Source organism: Chanodichthys erythropterus, chromosome 14, assembly GCF_024489055.1.
Source record: "Chanodichthys erythropterus isolate Z2021 chromosome 14, ASM2448905v1, whole genome shotgun sequence".
NCBI classification, from domain to species: domain Eukaryota; kingdom Metazoa; phylum Chordata; class Actinopteri; order Cypriniformes; family Xenocyprididae; genus Chanodichthys; species Chanodichthys erythropterus.
In genome coordinates, this window is record NC_090234.1 from 14,082,663 (window position 1) to 14,101,978 (window position 19,316).

General features: G+C 39.1%; 2 protein-coding genes across 2 annotated transcripts; one reads left to right on the top strand and one right to left on the bottom strand.

Annotated features, from left to right (window-relative positions):
- Positions 1–65: 65 nt before the first annotated feature.
- On the top strand, positions 66–6,960 carry nmi (N-myc (and STAT) interactor). The gene is made up of 10 exons (XM_067408656.1): positions 66–198; positions 302–360; positions 472–528; positions 622–780; positions 2,746–2,862; positions 4,390–4,555; positions 5,732–5,838; positions 5,927–6,113; positions 6,346–6,449; positions 6,559–6,960. The coding sequence occupies exons 2-10, from the start codon at positions 325–327 to the stop codon at positions 6,760–6,762; spliced, it is 1,137 nt and encodes a 378-aa protein (XP_067264757.1). The 5' UTR covers positions 66–198; positions 302–324; the 3' UTR covers positions 6,763–6,960.
- A 202-nt stretch (positions 6,961–7,162) lies between these two features.
- gpr39 (G protein-coupled receptor 39) lies at positions 7,163–12,149 on the bottom strand. Its single transcript, XM_067408655.1, has 2 exons — positions 11,070–12,149; positions 7,163–9,414 (listed from the first exon to the last, which is right to left on the bottom strand). Exons 1-2 carry the CDS (start codon positions 11,848–11,850, stop codon positions 8,924–8,926), a joined length of 1,272 nt encoding a protein of 423 aa, XP_067264756.1. The 5' UTR covers positions 11,851–12,149; the 3' UTR covers positions 7,163–8,923.
- Between the last annotated feature and the right edge of the window lie 7,167 nt (positions 12,150–19,316).

The following is a 19,316-nucleotide window of genomic DNA, read 5'->3' on the forward strand; positions in this document are numbered from 1 at the left end:
AGTCAGTGACTGTCCACCTGTAGAGCCCTGATGAGACATAGCCTACTGAGAAATTCGGATCACAACACGGAATTAAAGTCGCACCGATTCGATTTCAGTCTGTACTTTCACTTTTACTTCAGGATTCGTCGCTCATGTGACTTCTGATCAATACGAGGCGAGTTCAGCCTGAACTGTTCAGGATAAGGAAGTTGAGAGGTAAATAATAAGTGGTGACTAGGCTCATTTTCACTGAAAATATCTGAACATTTAGTCATTCGACAAGTATTTGGTGGTTTGATTCGCATTTACTTTACCTCAGATACTTTCGATTTCGCTTGAGACATGTCTGACAACGCTGGAGACCGAGTAAACGGAGAGGTAGGCTACGTGCTTTAAAACGTCCATTTCAGATTTCTAGAAGAATTCAGTTCGACATGCATTGGTGAAAATCTTGTTAACTTGTCAAAAAATCATGTTCAAAACGAACAGATTCAAAGCTTTGACGACGAGATGAGCGCAGCGGCGGCGGAGCTACAGAAATACAAGGTAAACACACATACACACACGCACAAACTACACGAACAATTCAACATAAATCATCTATAGCAAACATTTGCATTATTAATGATGTCCATACAGGATCTCGTGGAGTCTGCTGATACTGAAAGATCCAGATTGCTGCTGGAAAAAGCAGAAGCAGACGATGAAAAGAGAAAAGCCGAGGCAGAACTCAAGACATTCATGGATAATGAAGAAAACCTGACAGACAAATTTAAGATAGATTTACAAGAAGTACAGGTACACGAGTCGTGATCAGATAATACTTTCTCAGAACTTACTTGCCAATGTTCTCTCAGTTATGAACTTAAAGGATTAGTTCACTTTCAAATTAAAATTTCCTGATAATTTGCTCACCCCCATGTCATCCAAGATGCCTTTCTTTCTTCAGTCGAAAAGAAATGAAGGTTTTTGATGAAAACATTCCAGGATTTTTCTCCTTATAGTGGACTTCAATGGCCTCCAAACAGTTGAAGGTCCAAATGTCAGTTTCAGTGCAGCTTTAAAGAGCTCTACATGATCCCAGACGAGGAATAAGAGTCTGATCTAGAGAAACCATCACTCATTTTCTAAAACGAAATTAACATTTTATCCATAAATGCTACATTTTATACATTTTAACCATAAGAGCTCATCATGAACTAGCTCTCTTCTTCTTCTCTATTTGAATTCCAGCAGTGTAGACACTGCTAAGTGTATTATTGCCCTCTACAGGTCAAAGTTTGAACTAATAGTTATATACTTGCACTAGCATATTGTATATGACAACTTAGTTCAAACTTTGACCACTGCTGGAATTCAAATAGAGAAGAAGTAGAAGAGAGCTAGTTCAAGATGAGCATTTATGGATAAAATGTTAATTTCGTTTTAGAAAATGAGTGATGGTTTCTCTAGATAAGACTCTTATTCCTCGTCTGGGATCATGTAGAGCTCTTTGAAGCTGCACTGAAACTGACATTTGGACCTTCAATTGTTTTGAGTCCATTGAAGTCCACTATATGGAGAAAAATCCTGGAATGTTTTCATCAAAACTCTCATTCTTTTCGACTGAAGAAAGAAAGATATGAACATCTTGGATGACATGGGGGTGAGTAAATTATCAAGTAATTTTAATTTAAAAGTGAACTAATCCTTTAATAGAACATTCGTTCAGAGTAATAACGTTAGCACAAAAACATTATTTATAGAGGGTATGCATGTAACGTCACCTTGGTTTTCAGCGCGAATGCCGTGAAAAACACACAAAACACATTCAAAGCGGTATTGCGGTTGACTGTACTAATAGATATGACAAGAAATCTGAGGTATATTTGTACAGAATGCTGAAAGCTCAGATAAATGAATCACTGCAATTCACATAAACAACTGGACTCCAGGCAGCGAAGCATGGTTTTGCACTTATAATTTTGTCAATATGTTGGATTTTGGGGTAAAATCATACTCTATATATTGTATTGTTATATTGACAACTCGAAAATTAAATATTATAAAGCAACGAGAATATTTTTGGTGTGCCAAAAAAACAAAATAACAACTTATATAGTGATGGCCGATTTACATTTTTGGGTGAACTAACCCATTAAAGGTGCAATGTGTAAAATTTGGGAGGATCTACTGACAGAAATGCAGTATAATAGACATAACTATGTTTGCAGTGGTACATAAAAGACCTTACATAATGAACCGTTATGTTTTTATTACCTTAGAATGAGCCATTTCAATCACATACAGCGTGGTGAGGGGTGTTTCTACAGCAGCCCTAAACGGACAAACACTCTTCAGAGCGCGTTTCGTCACTATGTTGTTCTTCTAAATCGTTTGTGTTTTTAGAAGCAGCTTGCATCGTCACTACGTTGAATGTGTAGCGAAAGGGAGGGGTGTGTGCCGTTAGTTGCAGTTCACAACCTCACCACTAGATGCCGCTAAAATTTACACACTGCACCTTTAAATGTTACTTCTTGTTTCATAATTTTGAACCATTTAAAAGTAACATTCCCATGATGTGTGCAAAATTCTAAAATGGAATGTTTCTTTTAACATTTGTTTAACCAAGAAAACTGGATGTTTAGAATGTTTTCATTCATTCAGAAATAAGTTTTCATAGCTTTAAAGGAAACTTTTTAGCTAAACATTTTTTGTTAGCTGGGTAACCACTCTAACTGAAAGCAGCTGATGAGTATTTGTGTTTATCCTTCATCATTTCAGGAGGAGATGAAGAGTCTTGAGCGAGTCAATCAGGATCTGAAGAGAGAACTTGATGATCTTCGAAAGAAGCTTCAGTTCAAGAGGGCCGAAAGTGACTCTCTGCAGCGGAAATTCAAGGTTGACCTGTGTTTTATTATTGCAGTGTGCACATTTATATTTACTGTTGCCCAAGATGGATTATTCAATAATTGATTACAGTCTAAAGTTGTACTTGCACTGATCAAAATTGCTGAATCATATGACAAGTGTTTCATGCTAATATAAAGCACAAGGGGGAGACAGAAGATGATCTAGTCAAATGTAGGTCACTCTTCTTCCTAATAAGCAAGAACAGAACAATTTTGACTAAATTATAAAATCTAAAAAATAAAGGTTCCAAAAATGGAGGTTTCACAGTGATGCCATAGAAGAACTATATATAGTTCCCCAAAGAACCATTCCTAAAAAGAGCCATTTTTTCTTAGTCTGAAGAACATTTGAATAATCTAAACAACCTTTAGTGGTTCCATGAATGTTAAAGGCTCTTCATAGAGCCATAAATGCCAATAAAGAACCTGTATTTTAGTGATAAATGTAGTGCTTTTGTTCCTCAATGCCATGTCACATCCTTCTTTAATACATTTTTAAAATCTCCCTACTAGCCTAAGACTCAGATATGGTCCTTTCCCAAAATCTAAAGTGATGTACAGTACAGTCCAAAAGTTTGGATCCACAAAGATTTTTAATGTTTTTAAAAGAAGTTTCGTCTGCTCACCAAGGCTACATTTATTTAATTAAAAATACAGTAAAAACAGTAATATTGTGAAATATTATTACAATTTAAAATAACTGTTTTCTATTTGAATATATTTGACAAAGTAATTTATTCCTGTGATCAAAGCTGAATTTACTCCAGTCTTCAGTGTCACATGATCCTTCAGAAATCATTCTGATATGCTGATCTGCTGCTCAAGAAACATTTAATGTGTACAATTGTACAAAATATTTGTGTACAATATTATTTTTCAGGATTCTTTGATGAATAGAAAGTTCAAAAGAACAGCATTTATCTGAAATCTAATCTTTTGTAACATTATAAATGTCTTTACTGATTGATTTAATGCATCCTTGCTGAATAAAAGTATTAATTTCTTTAATTTCTTTTAAAAAAAATAAAAATAAAAATTCTTACTGACCCCAAACTTTTGAACGGTAGTGTATAATGCTACAGAAGCTTTGTATTTCAGATAAATGCTGTTCTTTTGAACTTTCTATTCATCAAGGAATCCTAAAAAAAAAAAGTATACAACTGTTTTCAACATTGAAAATAATTATAAATGTTTATTGAGCTGCAGATCAGCATATTAGAATGATTTCTGAAGGATCATGTGACAGTGAAGACTGGAGTAATGATGCTGAAAATTCAGCTTTGATCACAGGAATAAATTACTTTGTCAAATATATTTAAATAGTACACAGTTATTTTAAATTGTAATAATATTTCACAATATTACTGTTTTTTACTGTATTTTTAATTAAATAAATGTAGCCTTGGTAAGCAGACGAAACTTCTTTTAAAAACATTAAAAATCTTAGTGGTTCCAAACTTTTGGACTGTACTATATGAATACATGTCTGTAATTGACCAATTCTCTCTGAATGCAGATACAAGCCAAAATCCCAGTGAAACCAGTGAAGTTTACTCGTGGTCTTGAGACGGATGAGGGAGAGGAGAGAGATGATCTCGTGGCGTCTGTATTCACAGTCACACAAAGACCATCGTTCCTCTTGAAGGGCGGCCAGGCTCTCATCACGTTCGAGGAGGAGAAGGGTATGGACAAGATCAAATTCGTCATGATCTGTATAATTTTTCTGGTTTTATTTGCATGTATCCATTATGGAAGAGAGGTCCTGGTGTTCTGCTGGATATTTATTTATCCTTTCTTTTACCAGGAAGGTCCCGTTGAAATATAAAAACTCTTCCAGGGAGTCCTGGTCAAGATAGCTACATAAAGTTTCACATAAAACACGAATACACAATTTAAACAACAAAAACTTGATTTTCACCACAGGGGGACTTTAGTGTTTAGTGTTTTGTTCTTCCCTCATATTTAAAAAATATAATTTTCCTCATAATTTGATGGTTTCATTGAACTTGTAGGGTCATTAGAAACAAATAACCTCTCTGGCCACTACTGTATATGAAGAGTCTGGTTTCAAAACACGATACATTTTCAAAAAAATTGAGTTTCCGTCAAAATCAGTATTATATCTGGTCGGTATTGAAAAGACATTTATTAATTTTGCGCAAAATGCAATATCCGTCATGTTATTCTGTCATGTTTTCTCCCTTTCTTTACAAAACGCGACAAACGTCAGTCTCCTTTTTCTGCGGAACGCGACATATCCAACCAATCACAGCGCACCATTCCAAACACTGTAAACATTGAAGCCTTTTTAAAAAGCCATTTTTAATACCAATGTACTCAGCAAATGTGTTTATTTAACCGTGCGGTGGCGCCAGATACTCTTTAATCGCTAATGAAAAATAATTTATAACATTAACAAGATGAATCTTTGAATTTATTTTGGGAGCGACGACTGAATTTATTTTTAGTAAAATGCCTGTATATAAGATAAATATTGGCAAAGTTTAGACTCTGTCATATATGTGAATAAACTTACCTTGTTGTGTATTTTCAATTTGAAAAATAACTTTTATATATCGATGGATTAATTGCATTTTGCAAAAAAAGTGTCATGGATTTATTGCAATTTGGGAAAATTATAATAAACTTTTTAAAATCAAAATGTAGATTTGAATTTTTAATGTTTTTATAACCAAAAGATGCTATGTGAAAGTTTGAAACAGAAAATAGTGGTTTTCATCTTGCCGCTTTCTTGGTAAAAAAAACCTTTTTACTCAAATGAATCAAAATGTTATTGCGTTTTGGAACAAAACTCTTCATATGTTTCTCATAATGTGTTGCTGTTTTGTGTCTTTCAGTGGCAGAGCAGATCCTCAGACTGGCGAAGTGCTCGGTGACCTGTGACAAAGCCAAGATGGATATAAAGCCGTACTCTTTAACTCTGGATCCTTCTGTGAAGTTTGAGGTAGAGCGATTTCCATCAGAACTTGCTTCTGTGTCCAGAATCATGTGTTCTTTGTTGACGTGAACTGCTGTTACTTCTGTCCATGCAGATTCATGTCAAGGTATCCAAGAAGACAATCAAGTTCCACAACGCCCCGCCCACTTTACCTGAGGAGCGAATGAGAGACCGGCTGGAGCTGTCCTTCTCTAGAGCCAGTCGAGGTGGAGGTGAAGTGGAAAAACTGGAGTACGACAAGAATAACGGCACAGGCCGCGTTACCTTCGTCAACACCGGAGGTGTGTCTTTATCCATACATGATGTTGTTTACAATTTCTGTATTATGTGAAAGATTTTGTTGATCATAGAAGTTCACTTTATACTCAACTATCTTATGTATGTCCCGTCTTCATACGCTACAAACTACATATGACTGTTGTGTTTGTGGACGGATGTTTCAGCTCAATTATCAGATATAATTTCTGTCAGATTCATAGTTCTTCATGACGGCCTTTCTGGTTTCACTTTCAGTTGCAGAGAATCTGGTTCTCAGAGGGAAGTTTTGTGTTGACACCGGCAGCGACATGGTGGTTGACGTGTTTCCTCTGTATGACTACCAGCTCAAGAAATTTCAAGTGTGTTTCCAACAACACACCCTCAAGTTCATTTTCTACATCAGAAATATGTGTTAAGTGAATGTGATCTACATGCATTTGTTTTATGGTGTTTGTTGTCACATTGTAGACGTACTCAGGGGCCCCGAATCGCACCGTGCTGCTGGGGGGAATTCAGGGGCTGATGGATGAAGAAGATCTTCAGGACCATCTAGAAATCCACTTCCAGAAGCCCAGTAACTATGGAGGAGAGGTTGAGAACATACAATACGTTCCTGATGGAAAGGAGCTGACGGCGTTCTTCAGCGAGGACGACAATAAAAAGGACAACTGAGGCCCAAATGTTGTTTTCAGTACTCTAATCTTCTTCCTCAGTGTTTCTGTCTTGTTTTCCAGTACAAATATGTAAACATTCTTACATCAAGATACATTTATTGGAGAAGCAAAATGACTCGGCAAAACTGAGTTTTCTAAAATACAATTATGACTGGAACAGAAAAAGTTTATTAAGTAGGTTAAGAGTCTATAAATTACATAATGCATTGTATTTGAACTATATTAAAATAAAGTTTATTATATCTACATGGGCTGCAGCGTTAATGTTTAACCAGTAGATGTTTTGGCACTTTTTGTTTTGAATGATCAAACAATGAAGGCATCAATATGAAAATAAGCCTATAATAATTTATATCCTTTAATCACAGCTATCTTTGGTAAGGTAATTGAACAGATTGATAGCTGTAAATCAGGCACAAGCTTATCTAGTATTCTTTTGGTTAAAGTTTTTTAGTTGTCATTTTTATTGTTGTTTTTGCTTTTTTAAATTGTCTGTATAGTTTTTATTAAGTTTTAGTTTTTAGTTTCAGTTAATGATAATAACCCTGGTATAGATAGATACACTGAAAAAGAACATTGGTGTAGGATTTACTATGAAACCATTTTCACCTGGAAATTGCTAGTAAATTTCACATATAAAAAGAAAGACAAGTAACACAAGGAAAGACTAAAATGGTGTTTTCTTGTAAAAACTCCTCCAATAATCTTTCTTTACAATCATTTCTTACAGCTAAAAATTATAGATAGATAGCATTCCACAGCATGGTCTATACAGTAATATACAGTGTTCTACAGTGGTCTATAGTGGTCCGAAGTGGTCTACAGTGTTCAACAGTGGTCAGAAGTGGTCTGCAATAGTGATCTACAGTGGTCTGAAGTGGTCTACCATGTTCCACAGTGGTCTGCAGTAGTCTACTGTGGTCTACAGTGATCTACAGTGGTCAATGGTGGTCTGCAGTGATCTACTGTGGTCCATAGTGGTCCGAAGTGGTCTGCAGTAGTGATCTACAGTGGTCTACCATGTTCTACAGTTGTCTGCAGTGGTCTACTGTGGTCTACGGTTGTCCGAAGTGGTCTGCAGTAGTGATCTACAGTGGTCTGAAGTGGTCTACCATATTCTACAGTGGTCTGTAGTGATCTACAGTGGTCTGAAGTGGTCTATAGTGGTCTGCAGTGATCTGCAGTGGTCCGCAGTAGTGATCTATAGTGGTCTGCAGTGTTCTACAGCGTTCTACAGTGGTCTACCATGTTCTACAGTGGTCTGTAGTGATCTACAGTGGTCTGCATTGGTCTACATTGATCTACAGTGGTCAAAAGTGGTCTGCAGTGGTCTACTATGGTCTGCAGTGGTCTAATGTGGTCTGAAGTAGTCTACAGTGGTCAAAAGTGGTCTGCAGTGGTCTACTGTGTTCTGAAGTAGTCTACAGTGGTCAAAAGTGGTCTGCAGTAGTGATCTACATAGGTCTGAAGTGGTCTACGGTGTTCTACAGTGGTCAACAGTGGCTTGCAGTGATCTACAGTGGTCTGCAGTTGTCAACAGCATTCTACAAATTGTTCTACAGCAGTCTGAAGTGGTCTGTTGTGATCTACACTGGTCTACAGTGGCCAACAGTGGTCTGAAGTGGTCTGCAGTATTCTACCATGTTCTACAGTGTTCTGCAGTGTTCTACAGGGATCTACAGTGGTCTGAAGTAGTCTACATTGATCTACAGTGGTCAAAAGTGGTCTGCAGTAGTTTACTATGGTCTGCAGTGGTCTAATGTGGTCTGAAGTAGTCTACAGTGGTCAAAAGTGGTCTGCAGTGGTCTACTGTGTTCTGAAGTAGTCTACAGTGGTCAACAGTGGTCTGCAGTGGTCTACATTGATCTACAGTGGTCTGCAGTGGTCTACTGTGGTCTGCAGTGGTCTAATGTGGTCTGAAGTAGTCTACAGTGGTCAACAGTGGTCTGCAGTAGTGATCTACATAGGTCTGAAGTGGTCTACGGTGTTCTACAGTGGTCAACAGTGGCTTGCAGTGATCTACAGTGGTCTGCAGTTGTCAACAGCATTCTACAAATTGTTCTACAGCAGTCTGAAGTGGTCTGCAGTATTCTACAATGTTCTACAGTGGTCTGCAGTGGTCTATTGTGGTCTACAGTTAGTTATAGTTAGTTTGTTCATCAGTTAGTATTAGGTAGTGTGCTGTCTTGATTTCTCTCCTCCTCCTGTGGTTCAAAGGTCAGCGCATCTGCACTCGGTGGCCGGACTGTGGGGTTCGGAGTACTTTGTCTCTCTTCTGACGATGGAGGTGTCGATCTGTCACCGGTGGCTGTCCTTATGCGGTTTAGAGATCGCCGCAGCAGGGGGCGTAATGTGTGCCTGGAGCTCTTTGAGGCTAGACTGCTTTCCAGTGTTCTTCTGTTGACATGCACAAGAGACAGACGGCACAGGAGCGTCTGCCAGAAAGCAGAGCGGAACTGGCGCGAGGAGAGGTTATACAGCAGCGGATTTAGCACCGAGCTCAGATAGAAGAAGCTGTCGGCCACCAGATGCAGCTTCACGTAGCTCCTCAGGTAGCTCACGGTCCACGATGACTTGGGCAACGCTGCTGTCATTAGCCTGCGAATCTGGTTTGGCATCCAGCACACAAACAGAGCGCAGACGATCAGCACTAATGGACACAGACAGACATGGAGGAGAGAAAACAGAATGATTTGTGAGAAAAGAATCAAGTGCAATAAGAATCTTGTGTCAGGATCCACTAGGGCCCTGTTTACACCTGGTATTAAGATGCATTTTGGTCAGTCAGATCACAAGTGGACGACGCTAAATACAGGTGTAAACGGGGTCTAAAACATTTTGAGCTTGTCCACTTTTGACCACTTCAGGAGGTAGTCGAAAACACATTCGCTTTCCGTGGAAATGCTCATGTTGTCGAATGCGTTCAAGTTGCCACAAAACACCACCTACTCTTCGCCTACTGACCTATTGCGTAAACATTATGGGAAGTGCCCTAGCCAGACGGGATTTAAACTTTCTCGGCTGAAGACCCAAGTTTGGTTTGAAGACGAAAAACATACTAAGCGCAATATTCTCTCACAATGTTCATCGTAGTCTTGCAGCTTTCAGAGTAGAAACGAAAGCTGCTGCTCGCTGTGTGTTGTTCTGTCATCTTCAGTGCATTCATATATAAATTGCGTGAGCTTATTTAGTCAATTGGATCGAAAGCCCATAGGTTTTACCTACCCATAGACCCTCCCCCCAGACTTTGTCTTTTCCCCCCAGAAGTGGTCGAAAGTGGACAAAAGAGACGAAGGTGGAAACGATAATGTGTCTCCCTCATCTACTTGTGATCCAATTGTCCAAAACACATCTTAATACCAAAGGTAAACGGGGCCGAAGTGGTTGAAAGCGTTTTAGACCCTGTTTACACCTGTATTTAGCCTCGTCCACTTGTGATCCGATCGACCAGAACGCATCTTAATACCAGTTGTAAACAGAGCCTAGAAGAGGTACAATACAGATGTAGAATTATAAATAAAGTGTTTGCAAGAAAGTTACTCCAAGAAAACTATCCTATGCAATGTTTAACTGTGTTTTTCAGTCCCCTTTCCTCAGCTGCAGAGCGCTAAAGAATGTCTTATAATTTGAAGGCAAATCCTTATTAGGGCCTGATTTAAATGAAGAGCTGATTGGGAGTGAAAGAGCTGGTTCTGGTTACCAGTGTTGCCAAGTCCATGGTTTTCTACTTTAACACTGCTGCTGTGGGTTGATTTTCATGTCCACAGGTTGAAGCAACCCCAAATAACATGATATTTAGCCCCTGCAATGCGAAATTTACCCTTGATTTTATCCTCCGGGATGCAATTTTTACTGGGGCACCGTGCTGAAATGTGATTAGGCTAGTTTTGGGCTAGTTTTGAGTAGCAATTGGGCGGGTTTTGTTTTGAAAACCTGGCAACCGTGTGTATCCCTAAAATGAGTCAGAATTCCTGTCACGATTTCCAGAGTATCTCAGTGGACTTCACTGATAGAGAGACTGCGTTCAGTGGATGTTTGTGTAAGGTTGGGTCAGGTTAAAGGTAAACCTTTTCTGTTTCAACAGGAATTGTTTTGTCTTGTAAATCAGAATCACTGCTGTCTCATGCTTGTCTTTTCAGCTGCATTTTTCTCAAAGTTTGCATCATTGATTCTGTTATTTTCCTGTTTATGAAGCTGTATGGTATAAATAAACCTGACTTGACTTGTCTTATTGGCCGAGACCTGATAGGAGACAAACATGCAATATAACAAATGTATTAATGAAGAGAGCAGAGGGTGTCCTACCCAGGAAGAGGATGGTCTGTTTACGGGATGCTTTCACACGGGTGCTCTCGTGTTTGGGAACGTCCCGTCCAGCTCCATTTGCGCCGGCTTCATTAGGCCCCATTGGGGCCCGAAGAACTACAATCATGGCTCTGCACATTAAGGCCACGCCGACCAGGACGAGAAGATAAAGCACGAACGCCGTGAAGATGCTGGTGCGATACATGACCCAGTGCTGGCTCAGGTTGGTGCAGAAGGTCAGGTTCTGCGCTGGCATCTGGCGGCCTTTGGGTACGTACCCTTCGGTTCCTGTGGTGATGAGCAGTGGCAGAGCGATGAGGGCCGAGCAGAGCCACGCGGACAACAGGAGCTTCGTCGTACGGCTGCCGCCCAAGGCTTTATATCGGAATGGATGGCAAATGGCCATGTAACGCTCAAAACTCAACGTAGCCACATTCAGGATGGTGGCATAGCTGCATGCCTCAAATAGGAAGTTGTAGATCCTACAGGAGGCGTCACCAGACGAGGATGTGAACGGGAACCAGATGGCGCTGTACAGCTCGACGGGCATCCCGATCAACAGCACCAGCAGATCAGAGCAGGCCAGACTCACCATGTGATCCGTCACGTTCTTCTGCAGGTAGCCGTTCCGCTGCAGCACCTGCGCCACGTGAATGGTGACACTGTTTCCCACAATGCCAAGGCTGAGAATGAGACTGTACAGCACTGTGAGGAAGACCTTCACCTCGTGAGTCGGCTCCAGCTCTTTCCAGTCTCTCTGCTCTTCCTCATTCTGATCCATGATGTCAGTCGTCTGTTTGACATTCACTCTTGGACTTGTTGACTTTAGTCCTGCTTATCTGCGCCGTTATCGCCACCATTAATCATCAATCTCACGAAGCACAAATGCTGTTGGATCTCAAAATCACAGCTCTGGGTGTGAAACAGAAAGTCCATGAATCCTTCATGATGAAGATCACAGCGTCTCACCTCAGTCGTGTGCGATGCTTTAGACTCGACTTCTTCCTCCGGTTAGTTTAAAATGTTTGAAAGCTCCAGCTCTTGTGTGAGTTAATGATTAGAGTTTGAGAAATGAACACAGAGGCGGTGCAAGTTAATGCCGTGAGCTGAGCTGAGAGTCGCTATTTGAGGTGGAACTATTAGTCATGTGATGCTTTTACAATACAAGGGTGTGTCCTGATCGGCCCTCCTCAAAACTGAGTGTGTGTGTGTGTGTGTGTGACAAAATGTCCCCACACGGATAGTAACACCAGAAATTTTTGATCTTGTGGGGACATTTTTTGGTCTCCATGAGGAATATATATATATATATATATATATATATATATATATATATATATATATATATATATATATATATATATATATATATATTATGATTTATAAGCTGTTTTCCTCATATTATATATATATATATATATATATATATATATATATATATATATATATATATATATATATATATATATATACGTAAACACATAAAAGCCCAAAAAGTACGAAAAATACAGAATGTTTGACATTGTTTTTGACTTTGTCTTTTATATGAGACTAAATGTTGATATACAAGAATGTTAAAATAATGTTAGGTTCCTGGGGTAGGTTTGGTTTAGGGATAGTATAGGGAAAGGCCATACTATAGTGACTTTTAAGATTTTGTCAAACATTCTTATATATGACTTTTAAGATGCTGTCTTTGTGGGGTCCGATTAAAGGACACACAATGTTGTAAATTCCTCATCTTACTATCTTAGTGGGGTCATTTGTACCCCACAAAGTAGTATAAACAAGGATGTGTGTGTGTGTCTGTACCTACTTAACCATATTTTGGGGACAAAATTGTATCCAGAAGTGCAGATAAACCAGACAAAAACCCCCAAAACCTCCTTTTGGGAACGTCCTCATTTGTAAAAACAGTGTAAAAATAAACTAAATACAGTAAAAATTGTAAAAATGCAGAAAGTTTTCTAACACTAAAACTTTATGCAGTTTTACTGTATTTAGTTTATTTAGTAAAGTTTTCTGTTAGGGTTAGGTTCTAGTATTTATAGCTACTGCATATATTAAAACAACAGAAGTCTATGCAATGTCCCCATTTAGATAACTATTTAAACATGTAAACGTGTGTGTGTGTGCACGTGTTTTTGACATATCAGGACACAAATGTGTATAATGACATGGGTATGACATAGGTATAACAAGGAGAGGGTGACCTATGAGGACATTACCCCATGTCCCCATTTTTCAAAAGGCTTATAAATCATACAGAATGAGTTTTTGTGAGAAAGTAAAAATGTGCAGTTTCCTGTGATGGGTAGGTTTAGGGGTAGTGTTGGTGTAGGGCGATAGAAAATACAGTATAAAAACCATTACGTCCTATGGAATGTCCCCACAATTCACAAAAACAAATCTGTGTGTGTGTGTTTACACAAGATACAGCTAAGGGTGGGCAATGCTGCAAAATTTGGTATTGATCCAATACCAAATAAATACAGGGCCAGTTTTGCTAATACCGAAACGAAACACTTTACTTTTAAAAGCAGGCCCTTTCCTTTAGGAGAAAGCAATGTGTCATTATATATGAGGTGAATGCATCATTAATATGTTAAATCTGAACACATTTTCATGACCACTTGTGCTCTCGATGTTGCATGTAAGGTTACTGTAATAAAACCATTAAGAGGATGTTGTACCCCAAACAGTAAAACTTTTGCATATTTTTGTGCAAACAACAATTACAGAACATAACACAATCCATTTGAACTTTTAAAAAAACCCAGGTGAAAAAAGTACACTTCTATAATGTACTTAAAATCCTCTATTTTTGTGCACTACTTTTGTACTTAATATACAAAAAATTCTTCTTTAGTACTTATTAAGATAATCTTAAGAACATCTAAGTGTACTCAACTGTGCTATTTTGAGACATCATGACATATGAACTAAAATGTGTTTTTAATATACTATCGCTGTATTTAAAAAATATATTTAGTTACCACTTGTAGTACACTATGGGTTCAAATGTACTATAAGTGGTATCTAAATACATTTTTTAAATACAGAGATATTATATTAAAAACACATTTTAGTTCATATGTCATGATGTCTCAAAATAGCACAGTTGAGTACACTTAAGATTATCTTAATAAGTACTAAAGAAGAATTTTTAGTATATTAAGTACAAAAGTAGTGCACAAAAATAGAGCATTTTAAGTACATTATATAGAAGTGTACTTTTTTTCACCTTGGTTAAAATTGATCCAAAAGCCATTTTTGAGCAAGTACATCACCATCCAGTGTTCAAAACTATCTCCTTACCTTAGCTCGATTCACAGCGTTAAGCTTGTAATAATGTTTTCTAATCCCGATGGTACTGGTAGGTTTCCGCGGGAAATTCAAGCATGCCGCCGTTTGTTTTTGCGTCATTACGTCACGTCTGTTTACATAAATAACGAATCCCAGTAGCTATCATGTGAGGATGGCGGATCATTTAGCCTTTTCTCACAGCAGCTGGAACAATTAAACATCATTTTGATGGCGGATTATAGTATGACAAACTAGATTGTACAGAAACTAAAATCTAATACACACAGTCATGCAATGCTGATGTTGTTAACATTAACAATTTAAGAATAAAGCATAACAATAATAATAATTTGCATGGTTTGACCTAATCCGAGCTAAGCGATCGTTAGATTTATTGTATTGCTTTTTTTCAGTTAGTCTGAACAAAAGTGCAAACATGTTACTTCCTACTTGTTGAGATGATATTTTCTGGTGAAAATTCTTCCATAAAATCTGTGATTCTGAAGTACAGTATCCACACACCGATGTGGTGACTGACAGCAAACATTACATTCACCCGCGCTGAGGATCCGTGCAAGATGATTATAATTCCGCAAATAACTGCAATTGCAGATTTGAAACAGAGATGGCGACAAAGAGGCAAAATTAACAGAGTAATTAATTGCACAAACTAGCCTAATTATAATAAATGTAATATGTACAGTACCGTTCAAAAGTTATGAGTCTGTAAGATTTTTTATGTTTTTGAAAGAAGTCTCTTCTGCTCACAAACGCTGCATTTATTTGATCAAAAATACAGTAAAAACAGTAATATTGTGAATTATTGCAATTAAATGTAATCAAAATGTAATTGCAAATGTAATGCAATTAAATGTAATCAAATGTAATCATTATAAGCTTTCCTGTAGCTCAGTGGTTAGAGCATGGCACTAACAATGCCAAGGTTCGATCCCAGGGATTGCACATACTCAGATACAAATGTATAGTATAATGCAATTTAAGTCGCTTTGGATAAAAGCGTCTGCCAAATGCATAAATGTAAATGTAAAATCATTTAATTGTAATCTGTTTTCTATTTTAAAATGTAATTTATTCCTGTGATCAAAGCTGTGATCTGTCCAGCCACAGTAAATGTGTCTTAAAGCAATAGTTCACCCATAAATTATCATTCTGTCATCATTCAACTCCAAACCTGTAACATAAAACATAAAACATTGGTGTTCAAAACAGAAAACTTCATTGTATGGAAAAAAAATATCTTTTTGCTCTACGAAAGCAGCCTAATTTAGGTTTGAAGGGACACGAGGGCGAGTAAATGATGACAGAATTATAATTTTTTGGTAGATAAAGCAGAAGTTGTGATTTTGAAAGATGAACTACACCACAAAGTCTCCAGCTAAGTCTCCAGTTCAAATAGCTAAACATTCTTAACTCAAGATACAAGCCAAATTGATTTCTGAAAAAAATGTATCACAGGTTTTCATGAAGCTGCTTTGAAACAAAGGTTTTTGGAAACTGGTAAAGCTACATTAATCATCAAGTTGCTCACTGATGCACACAGCAGTTAAAGTGAGTTAACAGACTGCATAATTGCTTTATGCCTGTTATTGTAGGTCTCAGTTCAGCACAAATGCAGATAAACACAAGAGCTGTAAAACAGAGATAAGCGGTCAGGTGAGCACTAACTGTGATGTGATGACTATCTTATATATCAGTCTTACATTCCCAGTGTTTTGAAGGCTGCAGACTGCCACAAACTCACGATGGATGCTTGTATGTAAGAAGTGTTTGGGTAAGAAGGTCACCTACTGTACAACTAGAAGAAATCCAAATGATGTATTAGCAACCATAGACCACAGAGGTCCACTTAGGGCCCTTCGGTCAAAATGGACACACACCTAATAAGGAATTAAGCATGTGGTTTTGTATAAATAGAGGATCTCTGTAAAGTTTAACAAACAGCCCATGTAAGGCATGTGAAGAACCTAATTTGTCCACATGTATGTCTGACCTTATGGTGAAGGAACAGATAGAGCCCGTTTCCCTAAAGTTAAACTGCATACATCTAATAAAAGGACATATTCAGTGTTAGATTCACAGTTTGTGATGCTGCAATTACAAGATATAGTTTTGCATTTTAGTCCCTTGTAGAAATGGTTGGAGTCGGCGACCAGAAGGGGTCCTGAAGCCTCATAAGACCAAAATCCGTCCTTTGGTTGTTGGTTTTTAATTATTAGTTGCAGTGCCAAATAAAATACCTTATCAAATAGATTGACAGCTGAGCACGCTCTCGTGGCATATTCTCTCACGCGCAGGTCACTGTAGTGTCCAGCAGATGGCGCGCTTCGCCCTCATTCTCTTTGTCTCAATCAAAATTAAATTTGCCTTCAAATTTGCCAATGTGTCAACACACACAAATTGCCAGTGACAGAACAGAACAGTACTGACTTTCAAAATATTTAACTAATTTAACACGTTACGGGCCCACACTTGAGCTCTTGGCCACTTGAAAGTGTGCACAAGATAGGAATAAGTGCTCTTAAAAATCGACACTATCCACTCTTGTGTGAAGTGCACTATAGGCTGATTTCTGTAGGTTATTTTGCACATCTGTAGTATGTAGTATGCTAGGCTGATGTGTGTAGGGTGTAGTGTACATCTGTAGTGTGCTAGGCTGACGTCTGTAGGGTGTAGTGTACATCTGTAGTGTGCTAGGCTGATATCTGTAGGGTGTAGTGTACATCTGTAGTGTGCTAGGCTGACGTCTGTAGGGTGTAGTGTACATCTGTAGTGTGCTAGGCTGACGTCTGTATGGTGTAGTGTACATCTGTAGTGTGCTAGGCTGATGTCTGTAGGGTGTAGTGTACATCTGTAGTGTGCTAGGCTGATATCTGTAGGGTGTAGTGTACATCTGTAGTGTGCTAGGCTGACGTCTGTATGGTGTAGTGTACATCTGTAGTGTGCTAGGCTGACGTCTGTAGGGTGTAGTGTACATCTGTAGTGTGCTAGGCTGACGTCTGTATGGTGTAGTGTACATCTGTAGTGTGCTAGGCTGATGTCTGTAGGGTGTAGTGTACATCTGTAGTGTGCTAGGCTGACGTCTGTATGGTGTAGTGTACATCTGTAGTGTGCTAGGCTGATGTCTGTAGGGTGTAGTGTACATCTGTAGTGTGCTAGGCTGATGTCTGTAGGGTGTAGTGTACATCTGTAGTGTGCTAGGCTGATGTCTGTAGGGTTTAGTGTACATCTGTAGTGTGCTAGGCTGATATCTGTAGGGTGTAGTGTAGATCTGTAGTGTGCTAGGCTGATATCTGTAGGGTGTAGTGTACATCTGTAGTGTGCTTGGCTGACGTCTGTAGGGTTTAGTGTACATCTGTAGTGGGCTGACATATGTAGGGTGTAGTGTACATCTGTAGTGTGCTAGGCTGACGTCTGTAGGGTGTAGTGTACATCTGTAGTGTGCTAGGCTGTTGTCTGTAGGGTGTAGTGCACATCTGTAGTGTGCTAGGCTGACGTCTGTGGGGTGTAGTGTACATCTGTAGTGTGCTAGGCTGACGTCTGTAGGGTTTAGTGTACATCTGTAGTGTGCTAGGCTGACATCTGTAGGGTTTAGTGTGCATCTTTAGTGTGCTAGGCAGATGTCTATAGGGTGTAGTGTACATCTGTAGTGTGCTAGACTGACATCTGTAGGATTTAGTGTGGATCTGTAGTGTGCTAGGCAGATATCTGTAGGGTGTAGTGTGCATCTGTAGTGTGCTAGGCAGATGTCTGTACGGTGTAGTGTACATATGGAGTATGCTAGGCTGATGTCTGTAGGGTGTAGTGTACATCTGAAGTGTGCTGGGCTGACGTCTGTAGGGTTTAGTGTACATATGTAATGTGCTAGGCTGATGCCTTCAGGGTGTAGTGCACATCTGTAGTGTGCTAGGCTGATGTCTGTAGGGTGTAGTGTCCATCTGTAGTGTGCTATGCTGATGTCTAGGGTTTAGTGTACATCTGTAGTGTGCTAGGCTAATGTCTGTAGGGTGTAGTGTACATCTGTAGTGTGCTAGGCTAATGTCTGTAGGGTGTAGTGTACATCTGTAGTGTGCTAGGCTAATGTCTGTAGGGTGTAGTGTACATCTGTAGTGTGCTAGGCTAATGTCTGTAGGGTGAAGTGTCTGTTTTGTGCTAGGCTGACGTCCGTAGGTTTTAGTGCATGTCTTCAGTGTACTAGGCAGATGTCTGTAGGTGTAGTGCACGTCTGTAGTATGAAGTGCATGTCAGCAATGTGTAGTGCACATCTAAAGTGTGCTAGTCTGATGTCTGTAGGGTGTAGTGCACATCTGTAGTGTGATAGACTGATGTCTGTAGGTTTTAGTGCATGTCTGCAGTGTACTAGGCTGACATCTGTAGGGTTTAGTGTACATCTGTCGTGTGATAGGCAGATGTCTGTAGGGTGTAGTGTACATCTGTAGTGTGCTATGCTGATGTCTAGGGTTTAGTGTACATCTAGTGTGCTAGGCTAATGTCTGTAGGGTGTAGTGTACATCTGTAGTGTGCTAGGCAGATGTCTGTACGGTGTAGTGTACATATGGAGTTTGCTAGGCTGATGTCTGTAGGGTGTAGTGTACATCTGTAGTGTGCTAGGCTGACATCTGTAGGGTTTAGTGTACATCTGTAGTGTGATAGGCAGATGTCTGTAGGGTGTAGTGTACATCTGTAGTGTGCTAGGCTGACATCTGTAGGGTTTAGTGTACATCTGTAGTGTGATAGGCAGATGTCTGTAGGGTGTAGTGTACATCTGTAGTGTGCTATGCTGATGTCTAGGGTTTAGTGTACATCTAGTGTGGTAGGCTAATGTCTGTAGGGTGTAGTGTACATCTGTAGTGTGCTGGGCTGATGTCTATGGTTTAGTGTACATCTGTATTGTTCTAGGCTGACGTCTGTAGGTTTTAGTGC

Excerpts from the sequence above, each read along its gene's own strand:
- nmi (XM_067408656.1), top strand. The coding sequence starts at position 325 with ATGTCTGACAACGCTGGAGACCGAGTAAACGGAGAG. Across the intron at positions 2,863-4,389 it reads CTCTGCAGCGGAAATTCAAG|ATACAAGCCAAAATCCCAGT; the intron begins GTTGACCTGTGT and ends CTCTGAATGCAG. Across the intron at positions 4,556-5,731 it reads CACGTTCGAGGAGGAGAAGG|TGGCAGAGCAGATCCTCAGA; the intron begins GTATGGACAAGA and ends TGTGTCTTTCAG.
- gpr39 (XM_067408655.1), bottom strand. The coding sequence starts at position 11,850 with ATGGATCAGAATGAGGAAGAGCAGAGAGACTGGAAAGAGCTGGAGCCG. Across the intron at positions 9,415-11,069 it reads ACAGACCATCCTCTTCCTGG|TGCTGATCGTCTGCGCTCTG; the intron begins GTAGGACACCCT and ends TGTGTCCATTAG.